At 37.2% G+C, this 22,348-nt stretch overlaps 1 protein-coding gene across 16 annotated transcripts in view; it reads right to left on the bottom strand.

Annotated features, from left to right (window-relative positions):
• Nucleotides 1–22,348, bottom strand: part of PARD3 (par-3 family cell polarity regulator) — a 444,458-nt gene that overhangs the window by 193,420 nt on the left and 228,690 nt on the right. For all 16 annotated transcript variants that reach the window (XR_012633185.1, XM_074899993.1, XM_074899998.1 and 13 more), the window contains 4 exons: nt 17,648–17,773; nt 15,897–16,279; nt 5,451–5,590; nt 3,778–3,906 (listed from right to left, as the gene is read on the bottom strand). Coding sequence is in view for 15 of the 16 variants with exons in the window: in XM_074899993.1 (XP_074756094.1) it covers nt 3,778–3,906; nt 5,451–5,590; nt 15,897–16,279; nt 17,648–17,773 (778 nt within the window). In the remaining variant the exon portion in view is untranslated. The remainder of the gene's footprint in view (nt 1–3,777; nt 3,907–5,450; nt 5,591–15,896; nt 16,280–17,647; nt 17,774–22,348) is intronic.

Genomic DNA, 22,348 nt, shown 5'->3' with positions numbered 1-22,348 from the left:
TACATATGACATATACTATCTATCAGCAGGGGGATAAGCAAAGAGCTTTAATTCTGACGTGAAGTGGTAATGGCAAAATGAAGGGTGTTCATCACAGCCCTGATTCAAATTTGTCTAAACAAGCACTAAATAAGAGGTGAATAAAAATAACCTCCAGTGATCTTAGGCCAACGCACCTGACTTTATCTGGTTTCGAGGGAGGTGGCTAACAAGGAACAATCATAGCTGCTTGCGCCATTTTCTGCTTGGTGAAATATTCTCATTCAGGGATGTTCTGCCACAGCCTTTCCCTTCTGCTTTGAAGTTTTCAAAGAATGGCCTCAGCAATCCAGACAAAACCTTCCAAATACTTTAAACAAGTACCTATATTTTAGAACATTCATTCCCATTTTAACAAGGGATTCCCCTTTTAAGTGTGTTTGGATGAACCAGAACTACAGCACTGGATATCTCAAGACAGGAGGTTGCTTTCAGTCCACTACAGATGGGACCCTCCTGTACTTTGCACTCCTCACCTGTGTCTCAGGGCACACAAGGCAAACATACATCACTGCAAAACCTTTCTGCACCCCTGAACCAATTCTGAAAACACACACATAAGGAACTATTACTCTACCAAGCCCATGTCAACCCATATTAAAAGCCCTTTGAGCACCCAGGATCCACTTTGCTGCTGGCTGGATGATTACTTTACAGCTAACCAGCTACGTCCACTCAGCTGGGCCAAAGTGAAATGCTAGGGTTTACTGGACTATTTTGCTTTGGGCTGGTTTGCAGGAGATTCAAATGACTGAGCACAAAAATGCAGTGACAAAGTAGTAACACAAACATCCAGTTAGCTTTAACCTGCACCCAACAACCAATAAAACAATGAAGGAGCCAGCTACCAGGAACATGTAAAGGACCTGCATTTTTTTTAACTTGTGAGGTACAGGAGACTAACTGCCAGCCAGTCTCTGCTGATACTGAAAATTCAGCTCAAAAGCCAAATAACCCAAGTCAATCCTTCAACGGATTCACATAGTCTAAGGGTCTAAGAAAATCCTTCACAGCAAGCTGTATTTGGTTATATGAGGTAATCACTGTATAATAGGAGCTCTACTTTACCAGAGCAATCCCCAACCCCTTTCATAAAGGAAGGGGGCAGGGATGGAAGATTTTTAAGAGACAATCTGCCTCTCACACTGATGTGGACAATCCCTAATATATTACCTATCTGGCATTAGGTAATTCTGGGAGCAATAAAATGCCTGGCATTCTGGAGAAGCATTATCATTCTTCTAGATATTAGTGGTTAGAAAAGTTAACTCCTGCCAATTTGATTTTATTCCCTGCTTCCACTTTTACCATGATCTGCTGCGCTGGATGACGGCTCTTCATCATACACACATACCCCTAACCTGACCACACAAGCTACAGAGATCCCATACTAACCTAAATGGACTCAGCTTAACATTCCTGTGAATTTTAGATATGGCTACACATTTTCATAGGTCCTTTCCAGACAATAATGGCAACATACATCAAAGACATTAAACTCCACAACTCTCCTGAAAGTTTAATATCTTCATTTTACTTATAAAGAAACTGAAGGGTAAGTAACTTTTCAAAAGTCATTCAACAAGCCATAACCCAAACATAAAATCTAAACACCTCTTTTATTAGGATTACTATCTGTACAAATGTTGGTAAATATAAAATGGTTTTAATACTGAGTGCTCCTCAGCAAGCAACAGCAAGTCCTGCCCTTTATGAGATGGATATCAAATAACATGATTTTATGCATACGGTTTCTGAGACACATCTCATTCAGTTAATATTTAAAGCGTACAAATGTAGAAAATATGACAGAAATAGGGAAGGATGAAAAGACAAATTGTTCCTAAGTGACCAAAGAAGGTTTACACATGAAAAAGATGAACTGACATGATTTCAGATCATTCCCCTCCCTCCTTCAATATTTTTTTTTGTACATAAAGCTAGTGAAAGACAATGATAGGAGCTGTTTGAAAATACTTTTTTTTTTTCCTTTTAAGATTATTTCTTACCAGAGAAGAAAGAACAGCCCTTATGATGGGTTTTAGTTCAACAGCTTCCCCAGCAATTCTGCTCCTGCTCTTTGACAGCTGTCAGCAGAGCTCACCTAACATTTCTTCATGTCAAAATGCAAACAAACAAATCCTTATGCAACAGAGGATCATCACACATGTGTATTGTCAGATCCTCACAATATAATTTGTTCAACTGGAGTTACAGAAACGTACACCAGTTCAGATCTGATCTCTTAACTACATAGCACAGAGCCCACCTACTACCTGACACAGCCACAGTGAGATCTGGCTTCCCTACACTGGTGCTTGCCAAAATAGCTGAGAGTATCACCTGAGCAGCAACAAGCAGGCTACTGAGGTTGAACTTATTTAAAGGGGCTGATTTGCTGTTATTTTTAAAACTACATCAAGTATTACTATTAAATCTCTGCATTACTCACATCATATCTTTGTTTATAATTAAACAATATATTGTGATAAAGTATGCATTATAACTTGCTCATTTCACTAGAGAAATAATATACACAAAATAAAGACATTTTCTTCCTTCTAAGTTTATTTAGAAAACTTTAAAAGCATTTTCATTCACCTTTACGTAAGATAGCAATACTGTGAAAATTACATCATAGGATCTTATAAACAGATTGCTTTCACAGTTCCAGTAATAAGGTAGGGCAAATATAATTTCATATTGTAAATTTCTCTTCATTTTATCACAACGTTCACTTCAGTACCTAAAGTCATGTTCCAAGAATATTAAGGTAAAAGTGTGGTTCATTTTTAACCTTCCCTGCCACTTTGACTTCCTAGGTTTAATTGTAGTTTTGAAAAGTAAAAGGCTAACGTTCAACGTCTTGAAATGGCCAAACAAAAATACATTCTCTTTGCATTCAGAATAACACAAATCCAATAGAAAAATGAAGCAAACTATTAATCATATTTATATCTGTCACTTATATTTATCTATCTTCTCATGATAATGCAGCCAAATAAGATTTTTTAGAGCTATATATACCTATGATAATACAAATAATAAATAACTTCAATGGCTCAATTGAATACAGAACAAAGACTGCTACATTCACAGTCTACCTTTTCATAACAGAAATTATCTTGAATAATTATCAGAGAAATATCTGTATATACTATGCAAGTGGAGCAGGTACAGTATGAAACATAATTTTATTTCCATTTCATGTAAATTCCTCAGAAACATTTTCTGAAATACCCTGCTAAATTAATAACTGCAGGGTTTCCATTCCACAGAGATTGCATTTGTATTCAAAAAAGGCTACTATTTCTTATATATTCCATTTTTTGATAGAAAGGTATTTACATATGCCGTTTTGGCATAGTATTATATGCTCTGAAATATTTAGTGAGAAGGTAGTGGGACAAACTGCAGGCTTTCAAACATAGATTTTTTGAAAGATATGAAATAATCTACTTGTCTGCATGCATCCAAATAAAGTCCATCCAATGGCTTCTTCTATAATAAACATTTTCACTCAAAATAAAACTCTCACTTATACATTATTAACAAATATTTAATTCCAGTAGCAGATCTCAAGAGAATAAAAACCATTCATGTAAAATGTTCTAAAAGCAAAATAGCTGGGGGTTTTTTTCTTACATTCAGTGCTGGCCATGTTTACTAGCAGGTGACAAGATCAAACCATTTGCTCAGACTCATCTAAATCTCTTAGCTGCTCTCTATTTTACGCACCAGTTCCCTTGGATGGAATGTTTCTTCCTGTCGAAAAATCAGAAGGCCGACAGTCCCTCCCATCTTGGTGCTTCGCAGCAAGGACACAACTTCTTCTTGAGTTTTGCCTGTTAAATCAACTCCATTTACCTGTGACAAAGGAAATATTAGAAATTCATAAGACTCTAAACCAGGAAAAACAGTAGAAATTCATACAGAAAAATCATGCGAATCATATGGGACAGTATTAAAAAAAACCCCTCACTGAAGCAATTTCCTTATTGGCTCAGTATAGCTTCCATTTAATAGAACTAATTAAACACACATTCTTCACATACGAATACAAATGAGAAGCAAGACAGCTATATTTCCCTCCTCTTTAGCAGCAACTGTATGCTGCAGTGTAGTCTAAACCTAACTAATTTAATCTACCAGTATTTTTTACAAGAATTTCTGCATAAAAATTCTTTGGTAAAATCAATGTGTGATCCAAAATTGGTCCTGTTTCTACATGCCTTGGTGTTACACATATCTTCCAAATACATCTTGCACAATAAGTTCTGTCAAAAGTAGAAAACAATTTTTTCCCCAAAGTAACTTTGGAGCAGTTACTCTTTAGTTTGCCTTTGCTCAGTTATCCAACTGCTTGGCCTCCACATACCACTTACCAGCACAGACAGGAAGGGAATACATACAAGCAGATTTACCACTCTACCAGCTAACTTGAGTAAAGAAGAAGCCAGAGAAAGATAGGCTATTATCAAGCTTGCCTGTTCAAAAACATTTTGGAAATGTAAATGAAACCAGCTAACTGTTAAGCAAGTGACCATAGCGCTGTGAAGAAGGCAGCAAACCATCTTCTTCCTTCCCCTCGTAAGAGATCACAGCTCACACAGAGATGCCACAGGAGTTGTCTTAAATGCTTCTCCAACCTCTTCAACCCAAGTAATCTGGGTAACCTTGAATTACAGTAATTACGGAGGGCAATCCTCCAGCAACAATTCAAGATGACTTTGCCAATTTTGCAGTAAAGTGAAGTTAGGGCTCTGAGAGGCAGTTACAGTCTCAGCTGTACCTCCAGTGTCATTTGGTTTAGGGATGCTAATGAAGAGCTGTGGGTGGTAACATCTTCTATCACTCCAGCTAGATGTGCAGGAAGATGTCTGCTGTGCACCTGTCTAAGAGAAATTTAATTCGCTTGAGGACATCCTCCCTTCAGGAGGAAACTGGTCTCCATTCTCTGTAGCACTACCCTCCTCTTATCTTGCTCCTTTCAGTTAATTCACTAAAACTTTTCAGGGTATTGTCTTCCATACTTGGCAACATCTTTAATAATTTCTGGTCTGTCACTCCATGCTGATTTAATGCCACTTATTAGGTGTCACTTTGCTTCAACTTATTCCTAAACAGCAATGCAAGACTATGACACTATATTCACATAAGGACATGTAAGCTCATGTTTTCATAGTATGTCTGGGTCCAGCTCTTAGAACAGTTATATACTGAAAATTCACAGTCCTTGATCTCTAACCTAAAAAAAACCCAAAGCCAAAAAAAGAATCAAAGCCAAAAAAAGGGGAAAAAAGAAGAGGGAAGCATTTTCCTATAACACTAACTACTAAGAGCCTTTGGAAGTGAACTAGTGCATGGGCTCATGCCAAAACACAGACAAACAACACATAACACTTCATCACCTCAATTAATCGGTCTCCAGCTTTTAGTCTCCCATCTTGAATAGCTGCACCTCTCGGAAGGATGTTTTTCACATAAATTGGAGCAGAGCCACCAATAGGGACATCTCTTGAAGTAATGCTAAATCCCAAGCCTTCTGTACCTGCATAAAGAATGCAGAATATTACCTTTTAAAATGCACATTTTATATTCCACATTTTTTGTATCCAGCAGAATCTATGTATACCTCACTGATACAATCCATGAAAATAATACATACATACATACATACATACATACATACATATATATATATATAAAAGATGTAAGAATTACTGCATGACAAAAAAAGAAAAAAAGACATATATAGGAACGCTATAGCTGAAGCACTGAGTCTTGGCACAGGCAGCTCAGCAGGCCCTCCTTGCAACTTGCTGTTCTGACGATTCTGAAGTCATTGCCATATTTCCAACTTTCTATTTCAGATGAGCTGAGTGACAAGGAATCAGAACAAAGCATATCTGATATCCTATCACTGTCTTCCCTGTTGTCAATCTGGATCTCATCAAGACCCTTTCTTTCTCTTTTGCAACTCTTTCAGCAATGTCAGTCAGCTGACACTGCTGGCCATGGGGTTTTGTCAATTTACTTATGGACACCAGCAGGTGACAGACAGAACTGGAGCTCAGTGGTCTCATTTGTTCTGCTCTGAGGGACCTCAGGCTGTTTTCTGTCAACAGCTTCTCCGCCCCAGGGCTTCACTCTGGTTCTCCCCACCACGCAGGCAGGGAGCAGAGCCAGGCTGCCACTTCTGAGATGACTGACTACACTTGGCTAAGACTGACTGAAGCAAAACAGAGACATTTAAGATGGCCTGGAGAAATTCACAGAGGGGTCCAGTCAATATGGCAAATGAGACTTGCTCATATTTCAGAGAAATTATGCTCACAACTGGTTATTGAAGTATACCTTAGGATGCCACCAGCTCTGGGATTTACAAGCTGAGAGGACAAACAGAAGCCTTTCACCTTTGAAGTTCTACATTGAAACACAGCCCCTGCCCCCTCCCCAACACTGCACATCAAGTCTATTGAGGACACTTAATCTAGCATGAAACCAGACAGCTATTCAGTGGAGAGCATGCCTGACAGAGTGTCAGTATCTACAACCTCCATTTGAAACATCTCAGAGTCTGTCAAGATATGTCTACAGTTCAAGTTCACTACGTAGGTATACGCACGCCCAACATACATTTAATCTGACCTACTAAGGCGACCTGCAGTTAGGGCTTGGCAATATCAGGTATGATCCCTAAAAGCTGCATAACATACCCCTTTGTATAAAAGCATAAGGACAGACAGAATCTGAACTTTTACGTAACAGTCTTCAGCTATAAGCCATGGGAAGCCGAACACAACCTAGGTGAAAGACACACAACTACAGAACCATTTGAGGTTTGTACTGGGTTTGCATGGCAAGGATTTGGGGGGGGGGGGGGGGGGGGCCTGCTGGAGTGGCTTCTGTGAGAAGCTGCTAGAAGCTTCTGCCATGTCCGACAGCACCAATGCCAGTCAGCACCAAGACAGACCTGCCACTGGCCAAGGCTGAGCCCATCAGCAACAGTGACAGCACCTCTGTGATAACACTTTTAAGCAGGAGCTAAAACTGCTGTGCAACAGCAGCCAGAAGAGAGGATTGAGAATATATGAGAACCGACTCTGCAGACAGTGCAGGTCGGTGCAGAAGGAGGGGGAGCAGGTGCTCCAGGCGCTGGAGCAGAGATTCCCCTGCAGCCCGTGGTGCAGCCCATGGTGAGGCAGGCTGGGCCCTGCAGCACATGGAGGTTAAGGGGGGAGCAGAGATCCACCCGCAGCCCGGGGAGGACCCCACACAGGGAGATGCCTGGAGAAGGCTGTGACCCCGTAGGAAGCCCAGGCTGGATCAGGCTCCTGGCAGGACCTGTGGATCCATGGAGAGGAGCCCACGCTGGAGCAGGTTTGCTGGCAGGACCTGTGACCCCCTATGCTGGAGCAGTCTGTTCCTGAAGGACTGAGCCCATGGAAAGGATCCACGCTGGAGCAGTTCATGAAGAACTGCAGCCTGTGGGAAGGACCCATGTTGGAGAAGTTATGGAGAACTGTCTCCTGTGGGAGGGACCCCAGACTGGAGCACAGAAAGAAGGTGAGGAGGAAGGAGAGGCAGAGACAACATGTGATGAACTGACCACAGCCCCCATTCCCTATTCCCCTGTGATGCTCAGGGGAAGAAGGTAGGGAATTCAGAAGTAAAGATGAGCCCAGGAAGAAAAGAGGTGGAGGGAAGGTGTACTAAGATTTGGTTTTATTTCTCATTACCGTACTTTGATTTGATTGGCAATAAATTAAATTAATTTCCTTGAGTCAAGTCTGTTCTGCCTGTGATGGTAATTTCTGAGTGATCTCCCTGTTCTTATCTCAACCCATGAGTTTTTTGTTATATTTTCTTTTCCCTGTCCAGCTGAGGAGTGGGAGTGATAGAGCTGCTTGGTGGACACCTGGTGTCTGGCCAAGGTCAACCCACCACAAGGTTAAAGCCTGAATTAATTTATGTCTTACTGTTCCCCATGTTCATTTGCTAAGTCTTACTTTTTTACTGATCAGGTTGATATTCACATGTGAAAAGGAAGCAGGAGTCCAATACAGTCAACAATAGTCCACATACAGATTTCCGAAATCTGCACTATCACAATTTGATTAAAATTTAGTACAATGTATTTTATTATCAAGATGGTAATCATGTTAAGAGGTAAATTGACACAGGTGACAGAGCTGGGGTTGACATAACCTTTTAAAAACTTCATCTTGTAAATCCTCATGTATACATAGCAAGCACAGGCAGATTGTATTGCTCAGGAAATTTGGATCAATTCCTCTAGGCTATCATGAGACAACCTCTTTCTTCTACAGCATTTAAGACAGCTGAAAAACTGACATTTGAATTTGAAAGTCTTCATCCACTTTCAGGCTGATATAAAATTTATCAGTGCTATTACACAGAGATGAAAAAAATATTAGATCTCATAACATCCATATTTTACTTTGGAGACCTCGCAATTTTAATGATGCTTCAAACGTTCGTAGAGCTCTAACTCCTTGCAACATGTGAAGACAATAGGTATAAGGCTTTTTTTAAGTCACATCTCAGCTTTTTATGGAATTTATCCTTTTCTTATTTTAAGGATTTTTGTTGAATACTGTACTCTTTGAGTACAAGTTTTGTCTGCTAAAAATTCTAAAGTAATATCAGAACATGACTGCACATTCAGGACGATATTTCATTATTAATGAACTTAATCCCCATAGCCTGATTATGGCATCATTACAGATGTCTGGTTCACACACTCCACTTTAACCCCCCCCATGGAAAAAACATAAGTTGAAATGTTCACATTACAAATGCACACAGGATATAAATTTGGGACTGTGGCATTTTCTGCTGCTTTACCAAAGCCGGCAGAATGCCACAAATCCACACTGAGCCCAGATATTAGCAGAAGAAAATTCTAATTACTTGCTTCTATGGAAAGAAGGGGCCTCAGGTGGACTACATTTTGCTATGCTGCTCTGTACAGCTTTGCATGAGGCAGCTTTTGGGTGTCATTTTCCTTTTACCTTTTCTCTGCTTCATTTTACTATTCATGCACTACAGTTGCCCTTAGTTGTATAATACAGCTTCAAAAACTTCCATGCTTACTATATACAAATTAAAGTTCACAAGACTGGGAAATAAATGGACACATTCGACCAAGGACAAAACTAAATACGAATTCTGTGACTGGTTTGATTTTTTTTTTTCTTTTTATATACATAACTGATTCGGTTATCTCTACTCCATGCATTTCAGTTCTCCTGTTGGCAGAAATGCATATAAAATCTTACTATCTTCCTGCTGCTAAAATGTTTTCAGTTCTTAGGATATAAAACTGCATTATAATAAGGAGGGAACTGTGCAAACATACTGTAGGCTCTTCTGATATCTCTGATTTATACTAATAATATGGGAGAAACTGGACACACATAAAGGCAGAACCAGAACACAAGTAGAAAACAGAAGGAATTTCAATCTTTTTGAAAACATGGGGGTCATCCTACACAAAGCTAGGAGCTTTACTTTGCAAGGTCTAGTTTATTTGAGCTGTGTTCAGCTTAATCTCTTATAGATTTTAAAAAGAGAAAGGGTAGAAAATGCCTTCCTCCCTCTATAGCTGTCATCTCTGACAACAATCAAATTACACCGAACTATAATAACATTTTAAAATTACCCACTAATTTGTGTAATTCAAATTCTTAGGCTTCTTTGATAAATCAGCAGCTCTTTCGACAAGTTAGAGCTCCCCTTCTTTCTGGAATGTGATGCTGAACACGCCTTCTAAGGTCATATTACACTCAAGAGCTCAGCCAGCTCTAAGGTGAAGACAAAGTATTTTTAGGTGAATGAAAAGGGCAGTTACAATAGTAAAAGAACTATGTTGTACAAACAGAAAAGAGTCAGATTTGCTGCTTCAGTTGGCGTTTGGGAGGAATAAAAATCTAGTAGCATAAAGGCAGAGGGAGGAGAGGGAAGACCTCCATGTAATTTAATATATATTCAAAATGAACATCATCTTATTTGGACTCAGCCTGATCATAAAATTTATTAAATCTTACTAAAGGTGGCTAGACTTTCTGTTCTCTCCCAGTGAAGAAGCATTTGATTTCTCACTGATGCTAGGATTATCTTCTCGATTGTGGAAAGAGTGTGTCTAAGGCTGTGCACTCCTCATCCAGCACCAAGTGAAGGTCTAAACTCTCAGCAACAAAATGTGCTGCTGGGTACAAACACAAGACAAAAAGCAAGCATCACCTCTGTACTGCTTCCAGTACTTTCATGCCCCTCTCAAAAGGACATTAGTTCAGAGACCCAATAAGGAACATCTGAAGGACCTACACTGTTAACTTCTTAAGATACTTCTCTTACAGTTATCTTTCCTTTCAGGACTGCATGTAGAGCTAGAAGTAAATCATGCCCTTGTTTCTTCTCTAATTTAAGAAAATGCAGATGAGTTCACAGGTACTTCAGTGCAAATCTCCATAAACTAAAAAAAAAAAAAAAAAAAAAACAAACAACAAAAAAGCCCCAAACAACTTCACTTCTAGAACAATGGAAAATGTTTGATAACCAGTTAATTGGGCACCACCTGTGTTAGTACTTATGTAAAAGAAGCAGGGAACATTTCAGAACAACCTAAATATGGAAAATCCATGTGGGTGAACAGTCCTCAGATGGAATGAAGGATTGTTAAAGAAAAGTGCAGATTCTTCTGAAAGACAAGGAACATACTCTCCCCTTCCTAAAACAATAAGGGAGGTTGGTCACACATATAAACAGCTTGTGACACAAAATCACAAAAATTACAAAATAAAGTATCTCCACTTAATGAAAGTATTAGATTATAAAATGATCCAGAATAACGAGAGGGATAACATTACAACAAAACTAAGCAGAAGAGCCAAATGTTCTCTGACAATAATCAAAGCACTCTCCTTCCAAGAATTTCAAGTTCTGACTTTTTCACAGTAGACTGTTTCTTGAGATCCACATACAGACGGGTGATTGCTGAAATAATTACCCTACTGTTTTATGTTGGAAAGCAGTTTTTATTATAGACTGGACCTCATACAAGAGCGAACAGCAAATATGTTCTCCTTATTGTAAGGGGCTTCACTAAACTCACCAAGACCATTTTAAAGAAGTCCTGAAAAGTTATTTTACTGCTCCGAGTTTTCAGAATTTGTGTATGTGTAGTCAGGGTAACTGTACGTGCAAATGACTGCTTAGAAAGCTGACTACTCAGCTCTCTAAAAAATAATTTCTGCAACCACATGCACAAGCAAGACAAATTAATTGCATGCCCATTTTTATGTATTTGAGTGATTTGGAACAACATTTTTTTTCTCCAAGCAAAGCTCAGACATGTCAAGAAGATCTCTGATCAATCTAACAGAAACATTCTTCCCTTTTTGCTACAGCCTGCTAAAAAATAGTGAGCAGAAGTGTTTTTAAATGGGAAGATGAAATTTGATGCAGTTTATATTTCTTCTGTGGCTAATAATGCCCAGAATTATTTGCTTTGCTTTTGAGTCTCATTTCTCAAGGTCACCTAAGTAATTTAGGAATCTGCATGCTTCATTTCAAAAGTGACAAACAGTCCTACTGCATGTGAACAGGTATTCTAAAATCAGTCTAAGAGAACATACTACTTCAAAAGAAATTTTAAATAAAAGTTTAGAATGTCAGTTCAAAGTCTGGCTCAAGAAACTGTGTGGGAAAACAGAAGAGTATGATGAAAAATGCATGTAAATCTGTACATTTCAGATACATGATGCAGGATATCTTACAGACAAGTTCAGGGTCCTGTCTTGTACACTCTGCTACATAAACCCAGGTAAAACAAGCAATCACATATATGTGCTTTATTCCATAGCAAATACGATGCCATTTTAAATCAGCATACTTCAAAACTATCCATGGCATTTAATTTGTGTCTCTAATGACTTCTTGCAGAAAGGAACTTTGGTGCAGCAGGGCTGAGTGTCACTGTGTCATGACACTGAATGCCCAGTCACCTGGTGGGACTTACAGGATTTAAGCTCAGCTCTGTATGTAAGACAAAGCATTACTAACCACAGAAGGGCAAGCAAGTCAAACAGGAATAAAAGAAATTGTGAAGAGCAACAAGTCTTGTAATCCTCCTCACATGTACAATTTAACCATTTTTGTCTGTTGCACTGCACAAGGTGTCTCCTTCCTCTCAGGACTCACCATCTACCAAGACATGGCTGATATGTGATTTCTGCAATGGACTTGGTGATTCATACAGCTTTCCTCACTGATTTCTTTCTCTTGAAGCTATACTATTTTGCAAGAGAGAAATTTTCTTTGGGTCAAAAAGAAAGAGATGATCACAGCTCCCAAGGCTAGTAGTTAAGTCATTCTCTGGAAGCCGGGAGATGTGGGCTGAAGTCCCGATGCACTGAATAGTTCAGACAAAAAAAACAGCAAAATATTTGGTGGAACTAGGAACAACTTAAAAAAAAAAAAAAAAAAAGGCGCTCAGTTTTGACATTTTACCTCAAGAATTATATATTTCATTTAGCTAGAAAAATATGTAGTTATAGATGGACACGACCCGATCCAAATAAGCATTATACTTAGGGGCAATCAAATAAAATAAAGCTAATTTAAAGACTGACTACTTCAGGCTTGTCCTAGTACAGTGGTGTCAAAACCAGTATACATGAAATCTGAGTAATATAATGTCCAATTGAAAAGCAGTCTTCTGAATGCTTTAGTGAGTATCAGGCTAAATTCTGTGAGTTATTGTGTAGCCGAAGACTAAGCCTTAGAATAATTTGTTGTATAATTTGTTATTTATTATTTTTAAGTGCCGGACTAAATTTTTCTCAACTGCATTGGCTCAGACCCTTGCAGTCAAATAAAAAACACTCTGAAACTGTCCTGGTGTACATGAAGTCCAAACTTGTCCAAACACTCTGGGTATTATATCAGTGGTCTTATTTTCTGTATATATATTAGCTGTAAAGAACTATTTTATACTTACTGTGTATCAGCTTACAGTAAAATATATATGAACACAGGCTCACTGTCATGTATTGCACTATCTTAATTTGAGTGAGCTACTAAGCTAGACTGTTATACAGCCTTAATGGCATTAGAATATCAGCAATGCCCCCTACATCTATATGCTAAAAGTTCAGGCCCTGACCTTTAAGGAAAGATAAACAGATATCCATTTTAATTTAGAAAAGCCAACAAACATTCTGCATTGACTGAAACATATGACTGACCTTCTCATCTGACTTTATTAAACAGCTAAATCCTATGAAAGTTCAGGTTATTTTAAAATGCCAAAACAGCAATAAATATTAAGAAATCATAATTACAGAAGCACATACTGTAGGGTTATCCTACCATGTCATTTTATATAGTAAAACTCATGCTATATATAGAAACACAGCTGTAATAAAGACGGTCTGTCTGTATTGAAAGAGTCAATTCTCATATACTACATCATTAACCAGAATGTACAGGTTAAATCAAAAGTGAATTTCCAGATGAAGCCTTACATGCTTGTATGCCTTAATGTACCCCACAAGGGGTTTTTAATCTAATGATGGTAATGGGTGAAATAACTGCTGTCGGCTAGCTACAAAGAAAGCACATTTGTTAAATATCTATAAAGCCTGTATTATTACAGAATCCTTCATTAGAAATAATCAAAGACAATCAACATCCCTATTGCACTCATATTTATAACAAACTACTTGGGGGCATCCTTAAGTGCTTTGCTTCGTTTGTTGCTCCACATGTATGTTCTCAGAGTGATGAAATGAAAGCCAAAATGGAAAGACATGCCTCTTTCTACAGTGGATATTAATAAATGAACAACAGCAATGATAAAAAGGTATCCTTCCTTATGCACTTTTTTTTAATATCACCATGCCTAAAATACAGTACACTAAATAGTTTTTGTTTGTCTGTGTATAATCTGAGCTAGGTGCTATTTCTTCATAAGTATTATTGTCACATAAGCAAACTGTCAGAAATAAATATCTCCTTTGACCATCTGAAACCTATTCTAGATATGGATTTCAAAGCTTTTACTAGTGAAAAAGCCATCAGATTTCTCTGGTGAGAACTAGGTGTTAAAGAATCTTACAGATCATTTTCCAGCAACAGGTAACATGCATCTCCTTCACTCTAAAACCATCGAATATATTAGTGCCAGCAAGGCTAAATTACATTGTGGAAGTGAGGAGAATATTTATGAAACAGTATCCAGTGAAGATGACCAAAATGTAAACTCACATCACAGCAAAAGAATCCAAAACACACCAAAATTATATTCTTCAATCTTATGAGCAGCCATAACGCCACATTTGTTCCATGCAAAAATACTGGGTTCCCATATTCATTTCTTGGTGCATTTAAATTATATTAAATGTATATTTCCCCTCCTGACTAGGAATTCTTTTATGTAATGACCGAGTGATATTTCTACAAGCTTCCACAGACACAAAAAAAACAGGTAAAAATCACTGTAGTGACTGAAAACATATTTATAAGCACGGTGACTCCTTACTCAGCCAATAACAATAAGTTTTTCCAAGCAGGCTGATCTGAGCTGATGGCCTAAAGGATTTCTTGAAGGAGCATCAACAACAGAAGCAAACTGTCAACTCAACCTTATGTCATCCAAGTTTGTAGAGCTTAAAATTCAGCAACCAGAAAGAAGCAATCTGGTGGTTCATGTGAAGTTCATAGAAAGGAAAGCATAATGATAACGTGACAAGTAGCCTGGTACCTGTGAAACTGTAAAATCTCTACCATTCAATGTAGTCTTTGATCCCTTTTGATAAAAAGACTCATTATAAGAATTATTAACACTAAGCACATACCATATCCTAAGGGGAATGTACTGTGAGTTCACAGAGAATACTGTCACATGGGTAAACTTTTTGCTGTGTAATGTAAACCCTATTCTTGCTGCTGGAGATCAAATTATATCTAACCTTAAACATGATAATTTTAATACCATAAAGCTTACAGCATGTATAATCCTTTTAAAAAATCATTTCCCAAGAGCTAAAAAATACTTGCATCTAAATGTCATTTTATTATGCTTCAAACTATCTTAAAAGCATCTAGATGGTAACTACACAAAAATACCAGATTTTCTCACTTAAGAACATTTAACACGTAATAAAAATTCCATGGATATAGCAATGCATCTACATGCGCACATATCACACAGATGTTGAGATAAGCACGCTCCCCTTTCTCCTCTGCCCTTAAATAGTCTCTCACCCCATTCAAATTATATTAGCATAAAGACCACGATAGAAAATACCACATTACATCTCAACCATTTAAACAAAGACTTTCGTACCCCAGTGGAATAAAGAAAAGCTTTAGCTGGAAATTAGAAAGTCCGATTTACCAACTGGATCCAACACACTCTTAAAATAACAGCAAAACCACAGTTACTCAATTTGAAAAGTCATGATAACTGTAAAGTACAAAATATGGGCCATTTCAGCTTATTTATTTATAGTCAATAGTTCACCACACCCTGGGTCTTGGCCAACAGAATTTCTAGCACTTACTGCATTCTATTAGTTGAGAAACAGAAAACAACATTAAAGCACTCTTCAAAACACACCTTTTGCAAACACACTGCACACACCGAATGCACAGCCGGACTCCTAGGTGTGCTATCAGGGGCAACTCAGCCCCCTGGCTTCAAAAATCAACCCATCACATCCCCCATGCTACTGCAAGCTGTCCTGCCCAATATAATGGCACTGACACATGTACATGCACTACACACACATACCTCATGCTACATGGGGAGCACACTAGCGCCTTACCTTTCCTCAGCTGTATACTGAGCCTCTTGCCTATCTTTTTGGTGTTATACCCACTGTTTGCAGTGGAGGTGAGAACTTTCTGAGGTGACGGTACCAGGCTCGAGGGTGGTTTCCCTGATGAATTCAAACTATGAGGTAGCTGCGAGTAGGAGTCTGTCTGATCGGACTGGTTACCCGCTCGAGACATTCTTTGTAATGTGTGAAGTCCAGAATTGTTGATACTTTTTCCATCAGCATACTGGGAATCAGGGCTGAACCGGCTGGAGTAGTACGTGTTCTTCTCGCTTTGGGACAACTGTTCATACTGCTCTTTATTTGCTGCAGGGACTACATGGAACCAAATGAACGGCGTACGCATGGCTTGGCGAAACATATGCTGTGCTCTAGGTTTCAAAATGAACAGGAAATTGGCAAATTAGGACTGGCAGACTATAAGACATTATAAGCATAATTACTAATGTTAATTAAGCAACATGAGCTGACAGACACATTGCATTCAAGCATAAACTATATAACTTGAATTTGTTCACTAGTTTACTTGGTCTGCTTTTTGCAAAGGTTTATTGCCTTAGGGCAACACAATGGTTAAATATGCTTAACAACTAACGTATCAAATACTGGATTCAGAAAAGCAAAAATTTTAACCACGGTCTTGAAATGCAGACAGTTCTATGGCAGGACTGCAGTGTCCTTTTGTTTTGAACCTTGCTAATTGCCGTAATTGTGATAACAGTAATCACAGTGACAACAGAATTATTAGAATGAAAATTACACTTCATTCAAAGACTATGTATTTCCATCATTTACTGAGAGTATATGTAATCTTTCAAAAAGTCCAGTTTACACTTTACATTTTGTAAGTTAGCAGTCTTTCAGAATATTAAGAAATAGGAAAAAAATGCTTAATACTGCACAGATAAACATGGGGCTCTAAGTCATGATCCAAAGCACACTAAACCAACAAGTCTATCCATAGACTTAAACAAACTGTGATTCAGAACCAAAGAACACGCAGAGACAAGCTGCTTTCAACCATATGGTACAGGGTCGTGTTCCAATCCAGATTAGAGTCAAAGAAATAAAAAACACATTCCAAATATATATTAAGTATAGGACAATCAGAATAAATTATATTCCTTTGACCCTCAACATGTTAGGGTTTTCAGAACAATAGTATCATCTTTGAAATCATTTAGTTCCTGCATACCTCTTTCTGCTTTCTCTTTCAGTTATCTGTGTGTGAACTACAACCTGATTTCACTTTTAAAAGTCCTTCTGATTCACCATTGTAAGATTCTACCAAGTCCAGGTGTCCGCTGAGCAAATATTTATGATCTTTCAAACTTCTCCAGGAAGTTCCTGCACATAATACCTTTAGTTCTCATACATACAAACTCATAAATATATTTAAAATGTTAAAAATAAAGTCTCCGTGCTGTCCACTTGCATTGACGCATTGCAAGTGTAAGAGCACAAGTCATATGAGAATTTCAGGATAAACAATTTACCGATGCAAGAAGAAAAAAATCTATAATGTGCAAAAACAATTAAATGAGAAGTGCCTATGTTCTAAAGACAGCAATTATCCTGAATTTTTTGTAGTTTGGCTAATTAAAAAACACTAATGTCCCTTAGTGTATCTTTTCTTTATTAGAAAGGCAAGCTTAGACAATTTTTTCTTCCTCAAATTACTGCAAGGTGCAGTGTTAAAGACTGAATAATGCAATGTAACATGTGGTAAGTGCACTTACTGTTCAAATCTCCTGTTCCGAAGGTCTCCATCATTAATCCTGACAATACAATCATTCTCACGAAAAAGGTTTTCTTGTTCAGCTTTTCCACCTTTCTCCAATCGTTTTACCAGCAATCCCAGGGTTCTGGAACATTAAAATTACAAATGATTACTGTTCAAATAATTTGCAGCATACAAAATCCTACTGATTTAATATTTTATTGTAATTACTGTAGAAACTAAATTTTAAACCATCTTTACCTTGAAGTAGGATACTATAGTTTCAAATCCTTTATAAGCATTACCTGAATTATTATCCCTTAACCATGAAACAAAAAGCCTAGGTGAATCAAGCATGTCATTTAACAGTAAGAATGAACAGGCAGTGTGATGACAGCATGTCCATTCTTGCAAAAGGTCTAGATTTCTGAGCAGTAAAAGCTCCAAGAAGCACCGTACATCTGACAACTAGCATATTTTTTGCTAGTTAACTGAAGTTGAACAATTTCAACTTAAAATTTGAATTTCTGAATTAGCAGAGAATACCACAGCCATCACTACTGCTTCTGTGCTAGTGAAATGTGGGGTTATCTCACGTAATAAGCAGCCTATAATGAAGGGATGGATAGAGGATTCAGGAACTTCATGGGAACCAAATATTTTTAAACCTTAACTTTTTTATTAAACAGCAAAGAGGAAAGTAAAAACTTAAATGCCATTTTTAGTTCAGCATATTATCTTAAATTAAGTGGTTAAGTAATGACTGAAGACAATTACCATTTGACAGCCTCTGTGCAATGAGTTGGTCACCTCTGTCTAGTGCTTACCCAGAGTGTCATCTTAAGGACATTCTTAGAAAAGGTAAACAAATATCAACCTGAAATTATGAAATGGATCCTGAAGAGTGGATTTCTGAGGTACTGGTAGGATAGTGTGAAAAGTCAATCATGTTTCTATACCTGAACTCTAGGTTTGAAGAAGGATTCAATCTTCAGGATCATTCTTGCATCGACACTGCACTTGATTTTTTTAAAGAAGATCAGCTTTACATTGAAATCCCACAGGATGTATCAGTGGGTCAAATTCACATCATCCAAGTCAACAGCATTACTTTTTCTGAAGTCTTTTCAAGGCATGGCGTGAAAAATACTTGGTTGCATGGCAGGAATTGCAAGACCACATATGTCTTTTAGCACAAAACTTTCAGTGATCATAGCACTTCAGTTCACACATACCTCAGAGTAAATGAGCAGTCAATGATGCTTAAAAGGACTCCTCATGCTCAAAAGTTATATCTGCACTTGAGCACTTCATCAAATGGTTCAGAAAAGCAAAATTAACTTCAACTTATTTCTTCCACTTTAAATTCTTCATTTACCAATTTATCATCAACATATGCAAATAAGACATTTATTTTACAGAACAGTCATACTTTTTCTCCTACAAGGCAGATGAAGGAGTAAAAGAAACGATCCTAGTAGTATTTCCATTTTGGAATCACCTAGAGACATTAAGATATGATGTTGAAAGGATCTATACATGTAAACAGACTGAGGAGAAAAACAACATAAAGCATTTTGACAACACAAATTATCAAATGAAGTTTGAGTCAGACATTAACATTTAAGCAATACTATCCTGTTTCCAATGGATACAGAGTATTTTGCAAGCACTTTTGACCTGTCCAGGGGTCCCATCAGGGGCAAACCTTCTCGACCCTCACTGGGTTCCCAATGGATCACTTGGGTGCAGTCGCTGACACTAACTGTGAGTGTGTTTGACTTTAGCTCAGCTGCTGCAATTAGCAGTCTGTCTCTGTAATAACAGTGGTGAGCACAAGGACCAGAAAGATTCCATAAAGCTGAAGTATCATTTCTCTAGAATACATGCATTTCAGGAATAAAAAAAATATGTTGAAAAACACAAACAGTAGCATGTATCTAGTCCTATCCCTCCCCATCCCAAGTTGATATTCTTTGGGTTTGGAAAGTTCCACCTTCCTTCCAACAACCCAACATCTCCCATAAAAAAAGAATAATTTAAAAAAAAAAGAAAAACTAATTTTTCCAGAGTTCCCAAAGCAAAAACAATTCTTCCATGCTGTTTTTTTTCTGGTCACCAAGGTAGTGAAACACCTTGTATTATCTAGATATTTTTAGGTGGTTTTCTGTTTGCCTTTTCCACGATCCTGTAATAGTTTACATAACAAAAAATTCTAAAAGTCCACAACAGTCACACACTAATTTAATGACCACGTGCTCCATTTATGATATAAAATTTACTGATAATTATGAAGGTATGTTGTTTATGAAAGTAAAGTAAAACAGATTTTTAAAAATATTGCTTCAATCCTTTTTTCCTTCTGTTCACTAAAATGAGTTTTGAACACATTCTCAGATTTTTAAAACTTATATACAATTTTTTGCTTGTTTGTTACTTGCAGAAAGCATTAAAATAACAGTTATGAATGTTAATGATAAAAAGAAAAACAGACCTGTGTGCCTTCACTACATTATCAGAATGATGGTTTTGACACATATAAACCTGATGGTTAGAAAACAAGTTTGAGACTTTTTCACTTGTGAGTTGTTGAATTTCCCTGGGGAAACAATGTCTTTGAGCCCCAAAGTGAAATTACTGAAGAGGATATCTCTAAATGGGGAAGAGATAAGCAAGCAAATATAAAATTGGGAATGCTACATTTAAGAGAAAACCACCAATTTTTTTGAAGGGGAGAGGAAAGAATTGTGTTTACTCTCCCTGTTCTTTCACTTCATGCCCAACAGCACTTGGATGCAGGTATGCTCGTCTGTAATGTAACTCTAAATTAGAATTTGGATGAGTGCAATGCTTGCACAAGAGCATACACAGTAACTGCAACGGGTGTTTTGTTTATATGGTTAAATATAAAAAAAAAATCAATATGCTAAATATCAGAACATATTCTACACAAAGTACAACCTCCAAATTACCACTATGATAATAACACTGCACAAAATAATACGATTATTTCATCCCAATGTGTCCACGTACTTATGATTACAAAGTCTATCAGTGGTCTATCAGTGGTTTTTGCATAGCATTTTTCTTGAAATGCCGCTTTCTACTGTTTTGCATTCTGAAGTTATATTAAATTATTAATGCAAGACACATCTTTATGCATAATTTCTTAAATTTACTTCACCTAAGCTCTCAAATCTGGTAAAAATATTACTAATCCTAACCAACAGTAAAATAATGCAACACATAAATTACCAATAAAAACTGCAAATAATCTCATTAAACAAAGGCTACAAGTTCTACTAATGCAAGATTGCTCATCTCAGGCACAACATATGGTGCTCATGAGGATTTTGTTTTTTAACAAATGTTAGAGCTAGGTTAACCAAGGCATACAAAGCTAAAGTTACTGAGAACAGATTCAAGGTTGGATGAACAGTCTGAATCAAATTTGAACACAGGATCCTCACAGTGCATTATATATATATATAAAAAAATAAAATTAAAAACACGTGGGGCAAAAGGTCCCTCTGGACACAGTTCCAGAAACAATTTCATGAATATGGTTCTGCATAGCAGAGTAAACTCTCCTAGAACTTGCAGAAAATGTATGTTCCTGAAAAATTTATTAACAAAAGCCTATCAATTTTCTAGAGTATTTCTTTAGCATATTATGGTTAGATGTAAGAACATGACTCTTAAAAAAGGCATTATGGGAATCCATGTTTGTTGTTGCAGTAACTGGAGATAAACAGAGTAGACCTGATATTGCAAATATGCAATAACCTAAAAACTAATTGGATTTTTTTTTTTCCCTGCCATATGTCACCACTATTAATCCTGATAAGTAGAGATATAGCTCTACTACAGTTTCAAAATTATGTTTCCTACATTAGGAAAGCATACATTTTGAAAGCCTGTAAACTATAGTATAAAATACAAAAGTCGGTATATATATTTGTTTAAACGCAATCATGTAGCAAATAAATATACGGGTCCATTTGAATTTGCTTAATCCTGTCCAGTTCAAGTAACTATTTTTCTAACGTAAATTCTTCCATTATAACCGTTTTAAACTATGACTTCCTCAAGAATGAGATTAAATATTGTGTCAACCTCTGCAAAACACTCTGCAAGTATACAACCCTATCGAAACAATAATTATAAATGGAAATTTGTTACCTGCACTGTTTTAGACTGTTAGCTGACATGAGGACGGAAGGGAAACAGTATCAAAGCACAGAGCTCAATCTTTTTATTTGTTTTAAAAACCTAATTGGGAATGTAAGCAGCTTAGATTATATTAGCATTTGTACCACTGTACTTCCACAAGGTTCATTACTCTAATTATACAATTAAAATAAACTCAGCTACATGTGTTAACATTTCAGTTCTCAGTAAAAATTACAACCAATGATAAAACTAGAAATAAGCAGCAAATGTTTTATTGACATCTAAATTGCCTGAGTTAGTCTGGGGGTAGTTCTTTGAAATAGCAAACTCCCCACATGCCATCCAGCTGCATGGAAATGATGATAATTCATCTTAATAAAAACTGACAGTGTAAATACTATGAGAGTAATAAAAATATTACATTGAGCATCTAGAATATGATTCAGCCATCACCACCTATTGTATGCACACGTTGAAGTTATTTACCTATTACCTGCAAGCTAACTGTAATATAATCAGACAGAACAGAATAAAAACAAATTTAGAT

The sequence above is a fragment of the Athene noctua genome, chromosome 2, assembly GCF_965140245.1.
Source record: "Athene noctua chromosome 2, bAthNoc1.hap1.1, whole genome shotgun sequence".
NCBI classification, from domain to species: Eukaryota; Metazoa; Chordata; class Aves; order Strigiformes; family Strigidae; genus Athene; species Athene noctua.
Note: the sequence above shows the minus strand (reverse complement) of the source record. Positions and strands in the feature narration are given on the sequence as shown.